The sequence below is a fragment of the Mirounga leonina genome, unplaced genomic scaffold (assembly GCF_011800145.1).
Source record: "Mirounga leonina isolate KUSES-001 unplaced genomic scaffold, KU_Mleo_1.0 Mir_171, whole genome shotgun sequence".
Lineage (NCBI taxonomy): Eukaryota > Metazoa > Chordata > Mammalia > Carnivora > Phocidae > Mirounga > Mirounga leonina.
The window spans coordinates 15,912,327-15,935,825 of record NW_023270436.1 but is presented as its reverse complement, the minus strand read 5'-3'; the positions used below and the strand labels follow the sequence as shown (position 1 = coordinate 15,935,825).

At 48.2% G+C, this 23,499-nt stretch overlaps 2 protein-coding genes across 4 annotated transcripts in view; both read left to right on the top strand.

Moving 5' to 3' along the window:
- The first annotated feature begins 3,312 nt into the window (after positions 1-3,312).
- On the top strand, positions 3,313-7,220 carry RPLP0 (ribosomal protein lateral stalk subunit P0). Its single transcript, XM_035017128.1, has 8 exons — positions 3,313-3,379; positions 3,650-3,751; positions 4,712-4,887; positions 5,000-5,087; positions 5,208-5,354; positions 5,465-5,650; positions 6,503-6,643; positions 6,989-7,220. The coding sequence occupies exons 2-8, from the start codon at positions 3,698-3,700 to the stop codon at positions 7,148-7,150; spliced, it is 954 nt and encodes a 317-aa protein (XP_034873019.1). The 5' UTR covers positions 3,313-3,379; positions 3,650-3,697; the 3' UTR covers positions 7,151-7,220.
- A 1,544-nt stretch (positions 7,221-8,764) lies between these two features.
- Positions 8,765-23,499, top strand: part of GCN1 (GCN1 activator of EIF2AK4) — a 57,928-nt gene continuing 43,193 nt past the window's right edge. For 2 of the 3 annotated variants that reach the window (XM_035017126.1, XM_035017127.1), the window contains exons 1-7: positions 8,765-8,817; positions 13,808-13,910; positions 18,164-18,227; positions 18,746-18,877; positions 19,365-19,473; positions 23,097-23,195; positions 23,287-23,421. In XM_035017126.1, the coding sequence (XP_034873017.1) occupies positions 8,800-8,817; positions 13,808-13,910; positions 18,164-18,227; positions 18,746-18,877; positions 19,365-19,473; positions 23,097-23,195; positions 23,287-23,421 (660 nt within the window). In that variant the 5' untranslated portion in view covers positions 8,765-8,799. The remainder of the gene's footprint in view (positions 8,818-13,807; positions 13,911-18,163; positions 18,228-18,745; positions 18,878-19,364; positions 19,474-23,096; positions 23,196-23,286; positions 23,422-23,499) is intronic. The other variant, XM_035017125.1, reaches the window with a different exon arrangement.

The window sequence follows — 23,499 nt, the reverse complement described above, 5'->3', positions numbered from 1 at the left end:
CATGCCTAGTTCCTTTTCTTGGTACCAGAAGAGAGAGACCAGACCCTCCCCAGACTCATGGGGACCATATTAAAGGTAACGCAGTGATGTTCCCTTACTTGAGGTTAGAAAGCGCCCCCGCCCCCCCCCCCCCCCCCATGATGGTATCCCTTCATGAGCTTTGCTCTTCCCTCAGCAATTGGTGAGGAAAAGCAGGGGGCAGTGTTGGGACCTGTGTGGGTCAGGCCCTGCCCTTGTGCTCTGCTGTAGATTCGCTGAGGGAATCATGTGCGCCTGTGGGTGGCCTCACACAGAACCGGAAAAAGGTTCAGAGAAGAGAACTGACATGCACATCACAGTCCTCTTAGTGAGCACAGAGGCAGGCTGTGAACGCAGGGCTTGCCTCTGCCTGTGTTCCTGCTTTGACCAGACACCCCCACCCCCACGTGTTGGCACCACACCTTGGGTGTGGAACCTTCCCAGCGGAAGTTGGCGAACTTACAGTGGAGGATGGGTCTCTACTGCCCCCCAGGGGTCGTGTCCATATTTGCATGCTTCTTGTCTGAGCCAGAACTCCAGTCCTGGGCCCCAGGACCTTCCTGAATAGCATTGTTCCCCTTTGAGATGTTTCACAATTTCCCTGTTCTCTGGAATGGTTTTCCAAAAGCAGCATGTTGAATTCTAGTTGGAATTTTGGCCGTTTCACGGTGAGCTCAAGTGGAAATTACCTTCAACCCTCACCCAAAGGTGATGACGGTTTATTCTTCCAGACCATGTCGAATTTATTTCATTTATAGAAATGTGGATATGGCACATTTCACTGTAATTTGCTTTTTCACTCAACTGTACTTTGTATTTTCCCATGTCAATAAATATAGATCTGCATCATTTTTTAATGGCTTCATGATATTCCATTGAATTGATGTACTACAATTAGAGATGGTATTTATATCATCAGAGCCAGGATATCCTTGGAAAGGTACCATGTGAGTGTGTACATACTTGGAAAAGTGCATTTGGGGAGAGACAGCCTCAGGGTTTGGAAGGGACTGTATAGCATCGTGAGACCCATGGGCTTTGAACTTGCTCCTAGATTTCAGTTCCGAAGCCATTGTTTATTGGGGCTTGAGCAAGCTGTTTAACCTCTCTGTGAATTTTCTCATTGATAAACGGAAATGCTAATACTGTACCTCCTCAGGAAATTGTTGCAAAATTCACAGCAGTAATGTGTACAAAGTACTTAACACAATGCTGAGCATGCAGTAATACATTGTCATTAAAAAGGGATCTTAGCAGTAATTGACTCCACCAGTTTTCTTTTTTTTTTTTTTTTTAAAGGTTTCATTTATTTATCTGAGAGAGAGAATGGGAGACAGAGAGCATGAGAGGGGGAGGGTCAGAGGGAGAAGCAGACTCCCTGCCGAGCAGGGAGCCCGATGTGGGAATCGATCCAGAGACTCCAGGATCATGACCTGAGCCGAAGGCAGTTGCTTAACCAACTGAGCCACCCAGGTGCCCCTCTCCACCAGTTTTCTAAACAGCTGTTCACCAGAGGCACTAGGAGTCTTTGAAACAGAAGTACAAAAATTTCTAACTTGAAAGGGTGAAGATAGAAACACCCCTTCCACCCTAGGATCTACCTTAGTCATTACCAGAAAAAAAAAATTATTGATCTAGGACAAACGTTCAAATAACTGTTGAATGAATGCATAATAAAAGAAACTAGAATTAGCAACTTCCTCCTACATTCCAGGGACTGTGTTAAGTCTTTTATTTTTTATTTTTATTTTTTTTAAAGATTTTATTTATTTATTTGACAGAGAGGGAGATAGCGAGAGAGGAAACACAAGCAGGGGGAGTCGGAGAGGGAGAAGCAGGCTTCCCGCTGAGCAGGGAGCCCGATGCGGGGCTCGATTCCAGGACCCTGAGATCATGACCTGAGCTGAAGGCAGACGCTTAACGACTGAGCCACCCAGGCCCCCCCCCCCTTTTTTAAAGATTTTATTTATTTATTTGACAGAGACACAGCGAGAGAGGGAATACAAGCAGGCAGTGGGAGAGGGAGAAGCAGGCCTCCTGCCAAGCAGGGAGCCCGATATGGGGCTAGATCCCAGGACTCTGGGATCATGACCTGAGCCGAAGGCAGACGCTTAACAACTGAGCCACCCAGGCGCCTTGACTGTGTTGTCTTAACACATATCTCATTTAATCCTCATAGCAACTCTAGAATGTAGATACTTCATTATCCCCATTTTACAGTTAAGGAAAGGGAAACAGAGGCTCAACAAGGTGAAATCACTTCCTAAGATGACACAGCAAATGGTAGAAGGATATGGACCCAGGTCTTCTGACTGCAAACCTTGCATTCATTCGTTCAACAGATATTTATTATATGCCTGCTATGTGCCAGGCACAAGACTAAAGTCTCTGCTTTGTGGAGCTTACATTCTTGCAGGGAGTGACAGACAACCACAACATAGTAAGTTATATAGTGTGTTAGAAGGTGTAAGTACTAAAAAAGAAACAAAAGAAAAGAAAAAGGTGTAAGTGCTACTGAAAAAATAGAACAGAGTCAGGGGGGAGTGGTAGTGGATTTTTTGGGTAATTTTAAATAGGGTGATCAGGGTAGGCCTCCTTGAGCACATGATATTTGAGCCAAGACTTGTGGTTAATTCTGTGGATATCAGCAAGGAGCCTTCCGGAAAGAGGGACTAGCTAGTGCACGACCCCTCAGGTGGGAGCATGCTCTGGAAAAACAGCACAGAGCATCGTCTGGCCGGGAGAGTCAGTAGGAAAAGAGATGAGATTATAGGAGTGGAGGTCCAGAGCAGATCCTGTAGGGCCTTGTAGGCAGTTTAAGTTTTAGGCTTTTACTCTGAGGAAATGGGAAACTGTTGAGGACTTTTGATCAGATGAGGTAATGATCTGATTTAGGTTTTAAAGGGTTCCTCTGTTTTCGTAGGGGAAGAACAAACTGTAGAGTAGACAAGACACCATGCTGTTTCTAAAGCATGTGCAATTATTCCTCAGCTCTGCATCATACTCTTTTTAGTTTTGCGATTTGGCCAGTGGAGGAGAAAACTTGAACGCTCAGCATCCAAGCTCTAGTCCTGAACGCGAGCAGCTCCAGGCCAGCAGAGGGAAGCAGCTTTGAGACAGCTGCTCCAACATGAAGCGGCGCCTTCCTTAACAGTTTTATTTAAACGTGGCTTCCCGTTAGCTGGAGTGGCAGCAATATCATCCAATGGCTGTCTAGATCAGTTTAGCGTCATCAGACAGGCGTTGGCGCCAGCCAATAGGTGGGGGACACTGTCCGCGCCTTCTGATTGGCCGCTTCGTTCACATATAAAAGATGGGCGCCGGCGCACGGCCCTCTTTTCTCCAGGCGTCCTCGTGAGAGGTTCGTGTTATTGTTGCAGTCGCACCCGGTACCGGCGGTGGGAAAGATGGGGGGGGGGGTGTCTTTGTGGGATTTTTGGAGGGGGCGGGCCCGGGCCTCTTCGGCCTGGGGCCTCGGCGGTGGCTTGCGCTTCCCGAGTGGCGGCGACGGCGGCAGCCCCAAGCCGGGCTGGCGGGCGCTCACGCGTGGTCTGTCCTGCATAGGCCTCGGGCTTGGAGCCCTGTGGGGCTCTGGTGTCGGGGGGTGTCTGAGCTCCCTCTTTCTCCGCAGTGACATCGTCTTTAAACCCTGCGTGGCAATCCCTGACGCACCGCCGTGATGCCCAGGGAAGACAGGGCGACCTGGAAGTCCAACTACTTCCTTAAGATCATCGTGAGTGCGGGGATGGCTCGCGGTCGCCATGCAGCTTGGGCCCTGGGCACTACTAGGGACCATGAATTGTCATGTGTTGAGCGCCTCCTGGGTGTCAGCTACTGAACGACCATTTTTAGGCACATCTCATTTAATTTTCACAATATGCTTAGATCTGCCCCCCCACCCCCCACCCCGTTTGCAGATAAATGGGCTCAGGCAGTTTGAGTGGCTCCTAAGATGACAGCATTCATTATCTGGTCTGTCTGGTTTCCAAATAGCACTCATACTTTTGCTCTTCAGTCTCCCATTTTGCGAACGCCTGCACCAATGAGTGACTCATTATAAAGTGGCAACTTGTTGCATATTTAGGTCTTGTAAAGATACCAAATATCCTGTGAATGCGTTCTCTTGGATGGTTGGGGGGGGGGGGGGGGTCCTTCCCCACCCAGAAATGCAGACCATGCTCTTTTTCAGTTATTAGGCTGCCTTGTGGAGCTTAGTCTATTCTCCCCTATTTATCATGAAAGTTTTCAGACACAGAATTTAAAAGGATTGTCCAGTAATCACATATCCACAATCTAGATTCTGCATGTAGCGTTTTGTTGTATTTGTTTTACTTAGTGCTTAAAATGCTGTACATCTATTTGGAAGAGTTGTTTTTTCTGCTGATGCAGCCATTTAATGAATCCGAAACATGCCTCATAATTGGGAGAAATTAAAAATAAATGTTACGATAAAAAAATTGGAGGATTGAATGTAGAAACCTAATTTTCACCATTCATACTCAGGGTACAAATCTTTGATAAATCTGTCCATTTTACAACTCAGGTGGCTCCCCATGGGAGGAATTGTCCCAATTTCTGAATCACTTCAAAAGCCTAGAAGAAAGGGAGTGAGATGGAAACCAGTGATTGTGGGATTTGGTTTCTTGTTCTCTCTTTCCTCCTGCTAAACATTGTTTCTGGCTTGTTTTTGTAGCAACTTTTGGATGATTATCCGAAATGCTTCATTGTGGGAGCAGACAATGTGGGTTCAAAGCAGATGCAGCAGATCCGCATGTCTCTCCGCGGGAAGGCTGTCGTGCTGATGGGCAAGAACACCATGATGCGCAAGGCCATCCGAGGGCATCTGGAGAACAACCCAGCTCTGGAGAAGTCTGTGAATTCTCTCGGGCATCTTTGTCCTCCCTTCTCAGTGCCCTTCTCCCCTTTCCTGGAGAAGAATGGTGCTGAAAGGCGACTGTCTCCTGTAAACTTTTCTTTGCAGACTATTGCCTCATATCCGGGGGAATGTGGGCTTTGTGTTCACCAAGGAGGACCTCACTGAGATCAGGGACATGCTGCTGGCCAATAAGGTAAGGAGAGAATCAGGTTGTCTAACGAGATCTTACTAATTTTGGCTCCTTAAAAGCAAAACTGACCCATAAAAACTTGTATTTGTGGAGAGAAGACTTTTCACTGTTGGTTTCGTTCAGGTGCCAGCTGCCGCCCGTGCTGGTGCCATAGCCCCCTGTGAAGTCACCGTGCCAGCCCAGAACACTGGTCTGGGGCCCGAGAAGACCTCCTTCTTCCAGGCTTTAGGCATCACCACTAAAATCTCCAGAGGCACCATTGAAATCCTGGTGAGTGGACTTGGCTTGCCAGTGCTAGCCAGGCAGGTGGTGGGGGCTTGGTTGCTGTGGACCTGCTGGCTGTCCAGGTGTTGACTGCCAACCGTTACCTTGTTCTTCAGAGTGATGTGCAGCTGATTAAGACCGGAGACAAAGTGGGAGCCAGCGAAGCCACACTGCTGAACATGCTGAACATCTCCCCCTTCTCCTTTGGGCTGATCATCCAGCAGGTGTTTGACAATGGCAGCATCTACAACCCTGAAGTGCTTGACATCACAGAGGAGACTCTGCATTCTCGCTTCCTGGAGGTACAGGCTGTCTATTTCAGGCCCTTGGTTAATGGTTGAGAGCATGGCTAGCTTCACACTGAGTCCTGGCTACGCAGCTGAAATAAGCCACATAACCAAAGACAATTATGTACTCTGTTTACTTCCGTTTCCTCATCTGTAAAACAGCAGTAATAATATAAGGTTGTTGAAGGATTTAATGAATTGATGAGTATAAAGCCTTTTAACAGTACTGGGTACATAGTGAGGGCCATTATTACTCTAGGGCCTGCAATAAAACATGAGATTTTGAATGGTTTCCTGAGTCAAAGGAGAAATGAGAAAAATGAGGACCATGTAATAACGTAAATGTTGCCAGGTACCCTGTTCGGGGAGGATTGACTTTTCCTGAGACTAGCTTGCTTAGTTTTTGCCATTAAAATACCTTTTAATTGATGAATAAGGTGATAGAAGATGTAGTTATTTTTTTCTTTTCGTGGACAAATGAAAAGTTGCAGTTATATATACTGTTAACTTTTTGAAATCTCAGTAGTGGTTGAAATTCACATCTGGAATTAGCTTAACATTTTTTTTTCCTCCCAGAAGTGAATGGTTAGCTTAGTTTACATTTTCACAAAATAGTGACTTTTGAAGTAAATGCCATCATTATGATACAGGAAATACTCATGTTGGCAATAAGGGCAAAAAGTGTTTATAAATTACTGGGTCTGAATTGCCCTGCCAGAAGCATTTGGTGTGAGGTAAGTGTCCTGTGTGAGACACAGCAAGTCAGTCTTGAAGTCTTGTGTGCTATTGAGCTTTGCTTGGACTTCACGGCCTTGTCTGTAAGATAACCCACCTCAGCTGACCTGGAATTTTTCCCTCCCTCTATAGGGTGTCCGCAATGTTGCCAGTGTATGTCTGCAGATAGGTTACCCGACTGTTGCATCAGTGCCCCATTCTATCATCAATGGATACAAGCGGGTCCTGGCTTTGTCTGTGGAGACTGATTACACCTTCGCACTTGCTGAAAAGGTAAAAAAAAACCCTGGGGCCACAGTGGCCCTGATGGGATAAATAGACGGCAGTGTGCTCAGTTGATGCTGTAATTTAACAAAACAGATAACATTTTTAAGAGTTTCCTTAAGAAGTTGGGGGGCATGGGGAGGTGTGTCCTTGACTTTAGAAATGACAAGAGACCCGAATAGGGGTTAGTTGATGAGTAAGAGCGGGGCCTAAGCTTACCAGGCCATACCCAAGCTGTCTTGCCTGATCATCTCCAGGGAAGGCTTCAGGGGCTGAGACCTAGAGCTGAGGGGTTGTGGGTAGCAGAGGTTGTGGATGGCCGTTTTGATCACGAACTTCTCCCCCTTGCTTCAGGTCAAGGCCTTCTTGGCTGATCCATCTGCGTTTGTGGCCGCTGCCCCTGTGGCCGCTGCCCCCACTTCTGCACCTGCTGCCACTGCGGCCCCAGCCAAGGTTGAAGCAAAGGAGGAGTCGGAGGAGTCGGACGAGGATATGGGATTTGGTCTCTTCGACTAATCACCAAAAAGCAACCAATTCAGCCAAGTTTATTTGTGAAACAAGGAAATAAAGGCTTCTCTTAAAAGTCTCTGGACTCTTCATTTTGTGCATTTTGAGGTTTACTACGGTGCTGTGTACTAGAAACTAGAGCCAGGGAACAGTAGAGCTTTATTTGAAGTTGACATTTCAGTGTCCCTTTTTTTCTTTTCTTTCCATTGTTCTCTTTGTAATTGAGGTGCTGCTTTCCCAGCATCCAATACCACCCGGCCTTTTTTTTTTTTTTTCTTTTTTTTAAGATTTTATTTGTCAGAGAGGGGGGCGCCTGGATGGTTCAGTCAGTAAGCATCTGCCTTTGGCTCACTAGGATCAAGCCCTGCATCGGGCTCCCTGCTCGGCTGGAAGCCTGCTTCTCCCTCTCCCCCTGCTTGTGTTCCCTCTCACTGTGTATCTCTGTCAAATAAAATCTTAAAAAAAATCCATTTGTCAGAGCAAGTGCAAGCAGGGGGAGTGGCAGGTCGGGAAAAGCAGACTCCCTGCTGAGCAGGGAGCCTGCCATGGGGCTGGATTCCAGGACCCTGGGATCCTGACCTGAGCTGAAGGCAGATGCTTAACTGAGTCACCCAGGTGCCCCTAATACCACCCAGCGTTAGCTGTTTTTCTTTTTTAAAGATTTTTAAAAGTAATCTCTACCCAATTCTGGGCTTGAACTCAAACCCCAGAAATTAAGACTTGCATGTTCCACCGACTGCCGGCCAGCACCCCTAACTTTTTATTATACCGGAATTCTTACTTCTGTGGCCATTTGGCCACTAGCCTGGGTCCCTCAGAGATACTTGCGGGTAGGCGGCGACCAAGATAAAACGTGATTGCTGCAAGGGTAAGTGTTTCCTTGTGGTTACAAATCTGTACTGGGTCCTGATGGAAAGGTATTTGTTGTAACTAGGTTTCTAACACTTTGAGGGCCACTGCTAGGAGGGCCAACAGCTAAGCTGCACAGACCCCCTTCTCTACACTGTAGAGTTGGTCCGTCTCTGCACACTGAAAATTTAGACCATGCCTCATGGATCATGAGGCCCTTTACTGCCCTTAGGCGCCCACCCTGTGGCCTTGCCTATCCCCAGTCTGGGACATTTATGCCTGAGCAGCCCCCCCTCAGCTCCTGAATCCTTCCCCGGCAGCCAGACCTCCCCCTTGTTTTCTAACTGGTTGTCCGCCGCTGGTTACAAGCTCAGAAGATGCATCTCCCTTTTACCTAAGTCAGTTCTGCCATTTAAGAAACTCCTTTCTCTAAAGAATGTGGTCTTCGCTCAGCACAGGCCACGTGGGGGAGTCCGGGCCGGACCTGCGAACTCGAAGCGAGTCGAAAGCTACGGGGCGGTCTCACCGAATTACAAATCCTCAAAGACCTTCGTCTCCCACGGGGCCAAGCTGAGAAGGGCCCCGGGGGGCTGAGCAGCAGGCCCTGGGGAGGAGGCCTCGACTGCTCCCGGCGCCGGCCCAGGAACTCCATCCCGCTGCCCGCCGCCCCGCCCAGGCTGCAGCGGCCGCCGTCCCGCCCGGGGGCGCCAGGTCCGGCCCCGGCGGGCTCCTGGCCTCGCCCTGCCGCGTGGGCCCGCGCTGTGACCCGGAAGCGCTCCGGAAGCGGTTCCGGAGTCAGCGCCGGCAGGATGGCGGCGGACACGCAGGTGAGGCGGGCGGCTGTGGGGCCAACGCGGCCAGCGACTGGGTGTGGACGGCGGCCGTCGAGCCAGACCGTTCTTGCCGCTGGCCTAGGGGTACGGTGGGCAGTGGCTGCGGAGGGCGCGGCCCCGGGGCCGTCTCGGGCCGGCCCCTCGCGGCTCCTGGTCCGGCCCGGCCCTCGCGGCGCAGGCCAACCCCGGGCTGGAGGAGTCAGGGGCTCCGGCCTGGGCTTCGGTAGCTGGAGCCCGGCGGGGCCCTCCCTGACCCTGGAGTTGCAGAAGTCCACCTTTACGAGGCTCTGCTGCATTTCTCCGAGCCCTCCGGCAGTGAGCCCCGGCCAGCGCAGACTCGTCCTTAAACTTTACGTTCAGCAAACGTTTCTCGAGCACCTGCTATGTGCAGGGACTTAGCGCATAGCCTTTGGATTTATACAGATCCGAGTTTGAGTCCCAGCTCGTTGATTTCCATGAGACGCTGGGCAAGTTACTTAGCTCCGCCAAGTCTCAGTCTTTTCGTCTATAAAATGGGGCTACGGTAGTACCTACGGTAGAGGCTTGTGAGGATTCAGTGAGATAAAGTAGGGCACTTCATACGTTGGTGGTTGTTATTAGGGCCAGGGTTGGAAGTAAAAGAACCGCTACTACCTTGGAAGAGCCTTATCACCCTTGAGTGTTATCACCTGTGAGTACCTTGTAGGGTGGGAAGGACTTGGGAAAAACTTTTTCCTCCACCTTAGCCTCGTTTGTAGTTATGAGTGTTTTAGAACGAAAAGACAATAATATGGGAAAAAGAAACCCGTGGCCAAGGGACAGCTTGGCTTACTTGGATCTCCTGGGAGAGGAGACTAATTGATTATGATAGGGAGGCCCTGAGGCCGGAGAGTGAGCACTTAGGGAACATTTGGAGGTTGCTATTGAGAATTTCCTGTGTAGGGGGCTGGTAATTTGTTTCAAGTTGTGTTATACTGAATCCTGAAAAGAAAAGCTTAGTCTGTTGGGTATTTTGGAAGGGGTTAGGGGACACATACCGAATGTTTAACATTCATACTCAAGTGCAGAAACATCTCTCTAGAGCTGTGTTGTTCGGTATGGTAGCCACTAGCCATGTAGGTATTTAATGGCTAGTTAAGTTAGTTAAAAGTAAATGAAAAATTTAGTTCTTCAGTTGCACTAGCCACATTTCAGTGTGTGGATAGCCACATGTGGAAGGAAGGATTTCCATCATCACAAGGTTCTTTTGGACAGTGCCACTCTAGAGAGAAACCTCTGAACTCTAAAGCTGTTTGCATCTGGTCACACCAACAAAAGACTTATCTGAAAGATCTTGGTGTGCATTTCTTCAATTTTCTGACAGGGTCTCAATTCATTTTCTGATTAAGAGAAAGTAGGGCCTTGAACCTAAAAAGGTTCTTTCAACTTTGTGAGAGAGAAACTATAGCCAAGAATTTAATATTATCCTGGAAAGACAGCTATGTGGGAATTCTAGGTAGAGAGTGGGTTGTCTTCATGCATCTATTTTTGGTGTCTCCTCAACCCTCACTAAAACTAGTAAAAGGTTTTAAAAAAAAGTAACCCCACAAAGGTTGGGAGAATGGGGGACAGACAACAGCAGCAAACTTTTGGAAACTAGAAGGTGATGAATGGCAAGGATTTAGCAGACCCAAGGAAAAGAAATCCTAAGCCAACAGTTGGGAAAGCTGAGAAGCAACCTGATTCACATGGCAGCATCTCTGACAGATGGGAGCTGGGGGTATCGGCTAACCTCTGGAAGTGAGGGTGAGTGGGAGGGGCTAAATTAGGAGGATTGGTTGAAAGCTCTTTTCACATGCAGTCAGATCCCCAGCTGTCTTTCTCCACCTTGTCCACCTTGGCAAAAGCCTGGACTTTTTTCTCTGGGGAGTGTAAAACAGGATCACTGTGAGGACTGGTGTAGGAGGCCCAATATCCAAGGAAATCATCTGCAGAGTAATTCAAGAAACTTGCCCTGAACGGAGGGTGTGTTTACAGATCAAAAATGCTGGGCACAGTAGATGAAAACAGACTCACAAAAAGCACATTAGCATGAAACTTTAGAGCCTTGGACACAAAGAGAAGATCCTAGAAGTTTGCAGGGGGAAAAGTCAGGTCTCATACAAAGGATCAAAAATCAGAATGGCACTGGATTTTGTAACAACACTGAAAGCTGGAGTTCATTGAGAAATGTCTTCGGTAGTCTGAGGGAAAATGATTTCAATCTACTATTCTGTATCTGAACAAACTTAAGTCAAAGTGTGAAGCTACAACATTTTCAGATTTGCAAAGACTCCACAAAATGGAGGATGTGCTCCATCTAAACACAAGAAAGAGTACATTTTCAGGGTGATACACTGTGTCCCATCTATAGAGGATCACTTGCCAAATTGGGGCAGGTCATCAAGTTCTGGGAGAGATTTCTTCAGGAAGCTGGAATTTGGTAGAATACCTGATCTGCCCAAATGTACTGAGATTTAGAGAAGTGGCAAATAGTTTGGGATCGAACTGCAAATTAGCACAGATAAAACAAGGCAAACTGAGGTGAGGTGGGAAAGGGCATTTATTAACTCCAGGGTTAATAAAGCTGTGTAGGATAGTAAACATAGTGTATTAAATGGAGGTTGAGGGACGCCCGGGTGGCTCAGTCACTTAACCGTCTCTGCCTTTGGCTCAGGTCATGATCCCAGGGTCCTGGAATTGAGTCCTGCATCAGGCTCCTTGCTCAGCAGGGAGCCTGCATCTCCCTCTGCCTGCCTGCCTCTCTCTCTCTCTCTCTCTGACAAATAAATAAAATCTTTAAATGGAGGTTGAATGGGGCTCCTGGGTGGTTTGGTTGGGTGTCCAACTCTTGAATTAGGCTCCAGTCATGATCTTGGGGTTGTGGGGTCGGGCTCCACACTCAGCCGGGAGCCTGCTTGAGATTCTCTCTCTGCTCCTCCTTCCGCTTGCTTGGGTACATATACACATGCACGTGTGCTCTTGTGCTCTCTCTCTAGAAATAAGTAAATAAAATCTTAAAAAAATAATCGGAGGTTGAATGCCTACCATTTACATACAGTGTAAACACTGACTACTGAGCTAGCTCATATTACGAAACTGAGGAATTACGTTGGGGAAGAGAGGAGGGTATGAAGTGAGGTTGGAGAAAGAGCTGTTATAAAAAGCAATAAAACTGAAAAATAGTAGTGTCACAGACAAGTTATTTAGAGATTATGGAGGTAACTCCAAAATCTTGAGCCAGAATTGGTGAAAGAGGGTGCCCTTGGGGAGTGAAGGCAAGAGACTGGTTTTTTTTAGCAGACTTCCCAGATCTCTTCAGCTTTGACTTTTTTTTTTTTTTTCGAAGTATAGTTGACATGATGTTGACTCTTTAATTATCTGCATATATGACTATAAAAACAAAAGACAGTATTAAAACAATCACTTATGTGGAAGACAGAGTTTTGGCATGAGTTTACTTATTGCCAGTAGAATTATATCAGGGATGTAAATATAAGAAAAACTTAGCATAATTTTGTTGCTCTATACACCCTTGAATCTTATTTTACTACCAAGGCCTGTCTCTGAAATAGCCTTAGAAGAAAAAGATGAAGGCACCAGTGTGTTAGTTACTTGGGTCTTATCATGGCCTCTTCTAGTGCTCATGTATTCATGACTTGTCTGTTCTCTAGCTTGGAGAATATGTCTCAGGAGCAGATTTTCAGTAATATTTGCAAACTACTCTCCCCGCGCCCGCCCCCCCGCTCAAGTGCAGGGGATGCAGCTGTGCTAATGTGGATGGTGGTTGAAAGCTAAGAGCTGGTTGGCAGTGGTTTATAGACCTATCACTTTCAGGCTTAGTTTCAAAAATGCAGGTGCTATGGCTCTCAAGCCCAGTCTGAGCAATGGCTTCTCCTCTGGGAGTCTGCTCTTTCATCACATGTAAAGGGGGGATACTGATGCCTACCTGAAAGGCTTATTGGCAGTAATAGCTGACCTTGTGCTGAGAGAAGAGTAAATGCTCTACACAGGCTCTCTCCCTTAGCTTCTAACCGTCCTGGGAGGTGGGTGCTATTACCTGGCATGGTGTAGATAGGGAACTGATGGTCAAGGAGATGACGTAATTTTTTTTTTTTTTTAAGATTTACTTATTTATTAGAGGGAGTGTGCAGGGGAGAGGGGCAGAGGGAGAAAGACAATCTTAAGCAGACTCCCCACTGAGCACGGAGCCCAATACAGGGCTCAATCCCAGGACCCTGAGATCATAACCTGAGCTGAAATCAAGAGTCGGACGCTTAACTGACAAGCCACCCTTGGATGACTGAGCCATCCAAGGAGATGACAGAATTTGACTGAGTTTCCACAGCTGGTAAGAGGCAGAGCTGGGATTCAGTCTCTTTACTTTTCCACCCTTCAGCCAATGTGCTTCTCCTCGAATGACCTGCCAGGATGTGGACATGGCCTATGTGGGAGGCTGACATGAGCTGAGTAGAGGGAACACACGGGCATGTAGTGGGCCCTCACTGGATTCTACATAATTCTGAAAGGCTGTTTTTCTGTCCTGAGGTTTTGGCCTTTTGCCTTGCCTCTTTTTGTCTAAACTTAAGTAAGGTGTATTGAGTAGTTGACTGGGTTAAAGTAGTACGTGTCACCTGGGGGTGATTTTGCCCACCAGGAGACATTTCACAATGTCTGGAGACAGTTTGGATTGTCAGCTGAGGCAGGAGGAGTGGAGTGTTGTTATTGGCATTTAGGGTGTAGAGGCCAGGAACACCACTTGGAATCCTACAACGTAGGAAGACGGCCTCACAGCAAGAATTACCCAGCTCCAAATGTCTGCAGTGTGGAGGTTGAGAAACCTTGGGTCAGAGAGAACCGCTCTGAACTCTGCACCCCTTTCCCCAGTGTGCACGCGCGCGTGCGCGCGCACACACACACACACACACACACACACTCATTGTTTTGTAGTTTGCTGAAATTTCTGCTGTGGGTTTGGTCTTCACAGGTTTCCGAGACACTAAAGCGTTTTGCGGGCAAGGTGACAACAGCCAGTGTGAAGGAACGGAGAGAAATCCTCAGTGAACTGGGGAAATGTGTTGCCGGAAAAGGTATTTATTTTCCATCCGTGTGGCTGAGAGCCAATTCCATTTCAGAGCAAAGTTTGCTTTCTGTTTAGAACCATCGCTGCCTCTTCTCCTCGAGGCACCTTCTGCCTTCCCTTGCCGTATTTGCTTGTTCTACTGTGCATTGAAACCATTGAAACAGTTGGGTTAGCAGAGAGTTGATCCATTTAGGTACCAAAGGTTTTTTCCAGTTTTAACCATTTTGATTGGAAATATTTCTTAAAGATACCAATAAGCTTAAGTAATTTAACTAGATGCAAAAACATTTTCTGTATGACTCGGGGCACCATTTTTCTCGGTCTGTTCCATGGAAGTGAGCAAGATGGTAATAGGTGATTTGACCAGTAAAGATTCCAAGGTCAATTAAGTCTAGGACATGTCACATTTTCTACTTCCCTCTGGGAGATTCACAGCATATTCCAGGAAGGTGTTCTAACTTTATGAAGCTTTCTTTAGTTCTAACTTTCTAAAGTTCTAACTTTATTAAGCTTTAAATCCAGTATTTTCCTTGAACCTCTTTTTTTTTTTTTTTTTCCTGAAAACCTGTTTGGGGTCTGGGGAACACATTTTCGGAAATATTGAGCATGCGTAGTTATCCTGATTCTGTACTGTAACTGAGGGCTATCCCTACAACCCATTGGGGTATGTAGAACTAGTTTGCCTTCATATAACTGTATGTTAACTATACTGGAACTTAAAAAAAAAAAAGACTAGTTTGCTTTTCTTTTTCTTACTTTTTTTTTTTTTAAGATTTTATTTATTTGAGAGAGAGAGAGTGATCGAGAGAGAGAGAGCACACGAGCAGGGGCAGAGGGAGAGGGAAAAGCAGACTCCCCTGCTGAGCAGGAGCCCGACGCAGGGCTCGATCCCAGGACCTTGGGATCATGACCTGAGCCGAAGGCAGACACTTAACCAATTGAGCCACCCAGACACCCCTTGGACTAGTTTGCTTTCATCCAATAAAAATGAATTAACTTTTGAGTTACCTTTTGGTGTGTTTTTACTGTATAGCATTGGCTCTCAAAGTGTGGTCCCTGGACCAGCAGCATCAGCATCATGTCAGAACTTGTTTGAGATACAGATTCTCAGCTCCATCCCAGAAACTCAGATTCAGAAACCACAGGGGCTGAGCCCAGCATCTACGTTTCAACAAGCCCTCTAGGTGACTCCTGCATTTGCTGAAGTCTGAGGATCGTGGCTGTGTAGAGTTGGGTCTCCCTTTCCCTCAGCTTTCACTTCTTGTGAGTAAAGAGCCTGCTTCACCCAAGTGCTCATTTGCTGCTTCTGATCCACTGCCGCCTGGTTATATACCCAAGCCTTTTAAAGTTGCGTGTAAATTCAGTATATTCCTGTTTGTCAGCTTCTAAGAGATTTTCCTCTGCGTTAACACTTTACTGTACGAGTTTTATGGCACCTTCAGAAGTCTCTCTGGTCACTTTTCATCACAGGGTTGTAGTTAGAAAAGGCTGCCATGTGACAAGGTACTAGCCGTACACACCTTCTGAGCTACAGTGTAACTGCTGAATACTGCACTTTTCCCATTTTATGGAGGAAGGCATTTGACATGTATAAGTGAGGTTTACGAATTACTCAAGACCTTTTCAGAGTGATTTTACTCCTCAGCCACCCTGAAGTTCTGCCACTCAGGGTGAATAATATTTGTGAGATGTTTAGTCATCTTTCATGTGCAAGTTGATGGTGGGAAGTTAACTACCCTGTATGAAATCTTTAGTTCTTGGGGCACGTGGGCTTCATCGGTTAAGTGTCTGCCTTTGGCTCAGGTCATGATCCCAGGGTCCTGGGATCCAGCCCCGCATTAGGCTCCCTGCTCAGCGGGAGTCTGCTTCTCCCCCTCCCTCTGCTCTCTCTCTCTCTCTCTCAAGTAAATAAATAAAATCTTTAAAAAAACAAAAACAAAAAAACTTTAACTCTTGATTTTCTAATTTTCCTAGTCTAAGGAGGAGCCATTGGGTAGCAACAATCATTCTGGCGTCTCCTTTGTTAGGGTGGTAGATAACGAAGTGAGGTAAGCAAAGGTGGGGAGAGGTATTTTCTGCCGGGCTGGGAGTCGAAGACTTTCTCAAAGCTGCCTAAGCCCTGGATACAGACGGTCAGCATGGGTCATCCCATGAGGCCCTGAGGTGCCTCTGATGCTTTCCTCAGTCCTGCCTGCATGTACTTGAACCCTGAAGCTCACTGATGTGCCTGCTCTTTCCAGTCACCAGCCTCTAGCGTAGCAGTCACTGATGAAGGGCTTGGCTTGGGTCAGACAGGCTCTGTGTTCTAGCCATGGCCCTGTCACTTTCAGGCTGTATGACCTGGTTTAAGTTACTTAACTCATCTGAGCCTGTCTCCTTGCTTTGAGCATGGAGATAGCAATAGTGTCTCCCTCAGAGGGTTAGTGTGAGGAGAAATGAGAACATGTATGGATGGTGCTTAACACTGTGCCTGACTCTGGTGAGCACCCAGTGTGTGTTAGCTCTCAGCCACGACCTGTTTCTGGCCCCAGTCACTCTTTTCCTTGGTCACTGAAATAGCTCCAAGTCCAGGGGACCAATACAAGTGTTCAGGGCCCTGGGAGGGACGAGGTCCCTGCCTCTCCTTCATTTGTCCCCATCATTGGAGTACCTGAGGTGTGAGGCGCTGTGCGAACCCTTGGCTCTCAGTGCCTCCCGTGGGGTGCACTTTGCCCTACACTGTGGCTTATATTCCCCCACTCACACGGAGCAGGGAGCCTTTCGTCTGCATGCTTCAGTCTGGCAGGCAGAACTGGCCACAGGGTGGTTTCCCATTATTGACCCCTGTTGTTACAACCAGAGTTTCTCTTTCACGTGGCTGGCCTGCTAGGTTTCTTGGGCTTCTGTTTCTTCATCTTAAAGTGGCCTCAGTTACCCACTTTACAGGGATTAAATGAGGAATTGTGTGTCAGTGCTTAGAGCAGGGCCTGGCCCCTTGTGAGTGCTAATTAAGTTCTCCTCTTCTTCCTCCTCATGTGTCCTGTTGGGCATTATGCATTCTCGCCCATGCACATGGGCTCCTGCGGTTAACGCTATTCAGCGTGTACTTGTCTCTCTCTCCACTTTTCCATAGCCTTCAAATGTATTAGGCCAAGCTTATGTGTCCTTAGAACCTTCGGAAGCCCCTCCAGTTAGAGGTGCTCTTGCCCTTCTCTGATCCCTCAGAGTACATTAATTTTGTCCTGTTTTTATTATTTATTTATTTTTTAAAAAGGTGTTATTTAGGGGCGCCTGGGTGGCTCAGTCGTTAAGTGTCTGCCTTCGGCTTGAGTCATGATCTCAGGGTCCTGGGATCGAGCCCCGCATCGGGCTCCCTGCTCAGCGGAAAGCCTGCTTCTCCCTCTCCCACTCCCCTTGCTTATGTTCCCTCTCTCGCTGTGTCTCTCTCTGTCAAATAAATAAAATCTTTAAAAAAAAAAAAAGGTGTTATTTATTTATTTGTCAGAGAGAAAGAGCACAAACGGGGAGTGGCAGGCAGAGGGAGAAACAGGCTCCCTGCTGAGCAAGGAGCCCGATGCGGGACTCGATCCCAGGATCCTGGGATCGTGACCTAAGCCAAAGACAGCCACTTAACCAACTGAGCCATCCAGGCATCCCAGTTTTGTCCTTTTTTTTTTTGTTAAGATTTTATTTATTTATTTGAGAGAGAGAGAGAGAGAAACAGCATGAGAGGGGAGAGGGTCAGAGGGAGAAGCAGGCTCCCTGCTGAGCCGGGAGCCCGATGCGGGACTCGATTGCAGGACTCCGGGACCATGACCTGAGCCGAAGGCAGTTGCTTAACCAACTGAGCCACCCAGGCGCCCAGTTTTGTCCTATTTTTAAAAACCACTTATTAGAAGAGACATAAAGACTTCACGTACCATAAGCGAGCAGCCCACTGAATCTTCACAGACTAGACATACCTGTGTAACCAGCACCCAGGTCTCAGGAGCAGAATCGTCCCGGCGGCCCAGAAGCGCCACTTGCCAGCATGTTAGATTTTTGAGGCCACCGCATCTCCTTCGTTGTGCTCGTTTAACACAGGTTTACCTGAGAGCCTTTCTGGACCAGCTGTTTTCCTGGAGTCCGATTTTGCTGCGGATTTTTCCTCTAGGGAATTCCATTTCTAACCTACAGGAAGTGTCCGATGGGTAGAGATCATGTCTGGCAGAATGCCTGGCTCAAGCAGGTGCTCACGAAGTAGTTTTTATTGACTAATCTTTGTGTGATCTTTGGTTTCAGATCTGCCAGAGGGAGCAGTGAAAGGGCTCTGCAAATTATTCTGCCTGACTCTGCACCGGTATAGGTGAGTCCCGTCGGAAGGCCCTGTGCCTCCAGCCCTTTGCTCAGATTGCTCAGAGAGGCGGTGCGGGAGCGTGGTTAGAGCCCAGGCTTCGGAGCTGTGTCCCATCCTAGCTGTTGGATCCTGGCCAAGTTACTTAACCTCCCTGTGTCTCTTTTCCCTACCTGCTGAATGCGGATGGTGCTGTTATCTACCTCATAGATGGTAGTTAGTAAGTGTAGATAGAGCTCCTGAAACAGTGCCTGCCACGTCATGAGTGGCACTTGGCCTAGTTTGAGGCCCGTAGTAAGTGTTCCATAGAGGTCAGTGTCGCCCTCACAGCCTTGATGGCTCATCTGCTCTTATTAGCTGCTTCTAGAACTCCAGGAGGAGGTAGATTTCTCTAGTTATTTCCTAATCCCATCATCTGTGATCCACTGGAATCCAGTACAATCCAATTTTCCAGAGAAAGACCGGTGCTTGGCCTAAGCCGCCTTTCCCTACCCCCAGTGATCACCTTTCCCCTTCATTCCTCCCCTTAGAGATGCAGCCTCCCGCAGGGCCCTGCAGGCAGCCATCCAGCAGTTGGCTGAGGCCCAGCCAGAAGCCACTGCGAAGAACCTTCTGCACTCTCTGCAGTCTTCAGGCATTGGCTCCAAAGCTGGTGTACCCAGGTAAGAGAGAAAGGTACGGCCTACCGGGGCTTGGTGGAGTCCTGTCTGGGAGAAGCTGGTGCAGATGAGCTGCGCTGAGCAGGTGTGAGCATGTCTCTCTTTCCTCTCTGAAACTCTGAGTGGCGCCAGCAGTCAGCCTGCTGCAGTGGAGGGAGGAGCCAGGATGTCAGGCTCAGTGGACAAACCACTTTCCTGAGGAGCAGGGTTGGGAAACCAGTGGAAGCGAGGCCATTTTGAGGGGAAACCAAATGGCCGCCGAAGAGGGGAAACCATCTTTTTGCTTCTATAGTTATGAGTGCTGAGAGGTGGGAATTTGGCTGACAAGGCCTGCATTCCTTGTCCTAAGTGGTTACAGATGACTTATGAGGAACCAGGTTCAAGTTCTGCCTGGTTGTGGGTCAAGGGCCGGGCCTTTCGTTGAGCATTTGTCCTCAAGACGAAGGCTGCTGCCCTGCACTTATCCTGTGGCCCCCTCCCCCCCCAACAGTAAGAGTAGCGGCTCTGCCGCCCTGCTGGCCCTGTCCTGGACCTGCTTACTGGTGCGCATTGTCTTTCCCTCGAGAGCCAAGCGGCAAGGAGACATCTGGAACAAACTGGTAAGTTCCCTGGGTCTTTGGAATAGCGATGGGCAGCTCTCCGCGCAGAGTTGGGACATGTTTAAGCACCTTCTCTGGCAAGTGCTCTTCTCAGTGCTGGGTGACTTTGGTGGATGGGCATGAGTGCAACCTAATAACATCCATCTATTTATGAGCTTCTCTGTCAGGCATGGTGCTAGGCTCTGGGAGTACACTGATCAGCAAGAGAAAGGCAATTCCTGCCTTCATGGCATACATGGAAGACTTGACAGGCCAGAGCGGGGAAGACAGCCAGAGAGCAAGTAAATCAGAAATTGCAATAATGTAAATCGTTTTTTTTTTTCTGGCTAATCATTCCTTTCCCCGTGTTTGGATTTTAGTGTCGAACTGGCTAATGGGATGGAATTCTTGCCATGTGTTTTGATCCTTTAGTTCTCTCCTCCCATTCTATGCCTGCTTCTTACACATTCCCTGCCTTGCCTTTCAACATGTCTGCTAACTAGAGATAGCCCAGTAGGCCAGATTGGGAGGTTCTTTCGAATATCTAGATAGGCTTATTGGAGGGCAAGAGGAATGGTCTTACAGTTCATTGAAAAGGAGCCTGAGGTGTGGCTCTGATTCTCGGCCGTGATATTTGGCCGTGTACGTAACTTCTGAGCCTGTTGCCCGTTTCTGCTAAATGGGAAAAAGTGCCACCTACCCCATCCAGCTCCACAAGTTGTCGTGAAGAGGGGCTCAAGACGAGGTGTGAGAGGGCTGTGGAGACATACAGAGGGCTGTGCAGCTAAATGAGGAGTGGCACTAGAAAACTGTGGCTCCTCTCCTGAAGCAGCCTGCTAGTAAGACACAGTGATGGCTCCGTCCCTGGAAGCTTCCCCAGCATGCCGCTGGGGATGACCATGGAGTGGCCATCAGTGATTGACTGAAGGATAAGGACACTGAAACCTGGCAGGTAATGGGTAGTGGAATTGGACCCCCTTCAGACTGTGGGTTTCATTGCTATCAAGGCCTCTTTATAAGATGCTTTATCATGCCTCCCTCATTGGCTTATCTGCAGTGATCTCTTACAGCCATTATCCGAGGTAAGTAAGCATGCTTGTGGGTTAGGGAGTGGCAGGGGTCATCCCTAGAGTGTTGTGTTTATAGGACAGAACACATCAGGAATGTGAGACCATGTTTGTTTTTCCTGTGTCTCGAATCTAGGTTTTTCCTTCACTTGTTGCCAATGTCGACCGTACACGTGGGTCAGAATGCATTCAGTCGCTCAAGTATCTGTTGAGGGCCTCTACGTGCTGGGCACTGTTCTAGGAGCTGGAGCAAAAGTTGGGAACAAGAAAGAGGATCTTGCCCTCTTAGAGCTTATACCTCTTTTTAAGGAGCTTTTAGAATTTTTTTTATTTTTAAAAGATTTTATTTATTCATTAGACAGAGAGAGCACAAGCAGGGGGAGCAGCAGACAGAGGGGGAAGGAGAAGCGGGCTCCTTGCTGAGCAGAGAGCCCGACGTGGGACTTGATCCCAGGACCCTGGGATCATGAGCTGAGCTGAAGGCAGACGCTTAACGACTGAGCCACCCAGGCGCCCAAGAGCTTTTTTTTAAAGATTTATTTTTAAAGATTTATTTATTTATTTGAGAGAGAGCGTGTGTGTGCATGCATGTGCAGAGGGGCAGAGGGGGAGGGAAGGGGACAAGTAGATTCCACGCTGAGCGTGGAGCCCAATGTGGGACTTGATCTCAAGACCCTAAGATCACGACCTGAGGTGAAACCAAGAGTTGGGTGCTTAATCGACTGCACCACCCAGGCGCCTCCGGAGCTTACACTCTTGTGATGAAGGTAGACACCACAGAGGTCCGCTAATAAGTGGTAAGATGAAGGTCACACAGCAGGAAGGCAGGTAGGAAGATGGAGAGAGTGCGGTACAGGGTGACCGTGGGAGGAGGCCTCAGAGGAGGCATCGTTTGAACAGAGACCTGAAGGATATGAAAGAACAAACTGTGCCCAGATCAGGGGTTAGAACATTCTAGGAAGAGGGAACAGCAATATAGTTCTGAATGTGGTTTCAGCAAGCATAGAAAGCAATAACCAGTTTCCCTCTCTAGCCGTCTAGGTTCCTCTATTACTAATTCCTTATGTGTGTAGATATATCCTCTATATATACAACTGAACAGGGTTTTTTATACAAACACCAGTGTACTGAAAATACCTTTTTCTTTCACCTTGGTTTTTTTCTTAATGAAGTGAGATAGCGCAAGCAGGGGCAGAGGGGACCGGAGAGGGATAAGCAGACTCCGCGCTAAGCGCAGAGCCTGATGCAGGGCTTGATCTCAACCCTGAGATCATAACCTGAGCTGCAGTCAAGAGTCGGAAGCTTAACCAACTGAGCCACCCAGGTGCCACCCACCTTTTTCTTTAACCAGATTTAGAATTTGTTCGAGTAGCACATAAAGAGTTTCTCGTTCTATTTTTTTTTTTAAGATTTTTATTTATTTATTTGACATAGACACAGCGAGAGGGGGAACACAAGTGGGGGGAGTGGGAGAGGGAAAAGCAGGCTTCCCGTGGAGCAGGGAGCCCGATGCGGGGCTGGATCCCAGCACCCTGGGATCATGACCTGAGCCGAAGGCAGACGCTTAACGACTGAGCCACCCAGGTGCCCGAAGAGTTTCTCATTCTTGATAACTGTTTACTAATTCTGAGTGGATGTCCTGCAGTATATATAACTAGTCCCCTGTTGATGGCCATTTATGTTGTTTACAACCTTTTACTGTAAAAAAAATGCTTCAGTGGATAACCTTGTTCATCTGTCATTTTGTACACATGCAAACAGAGTGCAGCAGACTTCTTAAGCATCCCCTTTTTCTCAGGGTGGCCATTCACACTGCTCCCCAGTGACTTTGGGTGTTTGTGGCATATAAAGTCTCTGAGATTTTTCTGTTGAGCACCTATGATGTGTTTTTTTTTTTTTTTAAGGATTTTATTTATTTATTCATGAGAGACAGAGAGAGGCAGAGGGAGAAGCAGGCTCCCAAGGAGCAGGGAGCCCGATGCGGGACTCAATCCCAGGACCCTGGGACCATGACCTGAGCCGAAGGCAGACGCCCAACCATCTGAGCCACCCAGGCGCCCACCTATGATGTGTTTCACTCTGGGTTGGACAGGGAGCTCCACACTGGCTGGGATCATCTGATAGGTCTTCACGTCCATAACTAAAGTGCCTAGTGTAGTGCCTGCCATTTAGTCAGTATTCAGCAAATATTTGTGGAATTAATGAAGGAAAAGTCAAGGCAGGTATGAAACAGGATGCTTATCCTTTTCCTGCATGGCCCTTACCTCACTGGAATTATATATTCATCTGTGTGTTTCTTTTGTAGTATCTTTTTCTCCCTCTGAACTATAAGGTGCATGAAAGCAGGGCCCATGTCTGTCTCTTTGTCCATGTGTTTTCACTGTCTAACTCACAGGTGCTCAGCTGGTATTTATTAATGAAGTGCTTGAGTGAACAGATGTAATTCTGGGACAGGGCCAAGTGTCGGGGGCGAGGGGGCAGGGAAGAGGATCTGGCTGGAGTCGAGTGGGCCCGATGAAGGTCTTGGGCCGGCTGTGAGGGCCACAGCCCCTGTACTCACACGTCATGTCCCGGCAGGTGGAGGTGCAGTGCCTGCTGCTGCTGGAGGTGCTGGGCGGCTCCCACCGGCACGCGGTGGACGGTGCTGTGAAGAAGCTCAGCAAGCTGTGGAGAGAGGTGCCGGGGGGCGCGGGAGGCGGTGGGCGTTGCTGCTCTTGTGTCTCCCCCACTGCCATGTGACACACCGGCCTTACACTTTCCCCTTCAGAACCCTGGGCTGGTGGAACAGTACTTGGCAGCCATTCTCAGCCTAGAACCCAACCAGAACTATGCAGGCATGCTGGGGCTGCTGGTGCAGTTCTGCACGAGCCACAAGGAGATGGACGTGGTCACCCGGCACAAGGCAGGTGGACTTGCTGGAGGCGAGGGGGTGGGGAGCTTGTTTTGCCCTGGGGGTCCCAGCTCCTGGCCTTATCTGAAG

What these genes read in the sequence shown, in the direction of transcription:
- RPLP0 (XM_035017128.1), top strand. Translation starts at nt 3,698, where the DNA reads ATGCCCAGGGAAGACAGGGCGACCTGGAAGTCCAACTACTTCCTTAAG. An exon ending in ACATGCTGCTGGCCAATAAG is followed by an intron (nt 5,088 to 5,207) that starts GTAAGGAGAGAA and finishes GGTTTCGTTCAG; the next exon opens with GTGCCAGCTGCCGCCCGTGC. An exon ending in TGCATTCTCGCTTCCTGGAG is followed by an intron (nt 5,651 to 6,502) that starts GTACAGGCTGTC and finishes CTCCCTCTATAG; the next exon opens with GGTGTCCGCAATGTTGCCAG.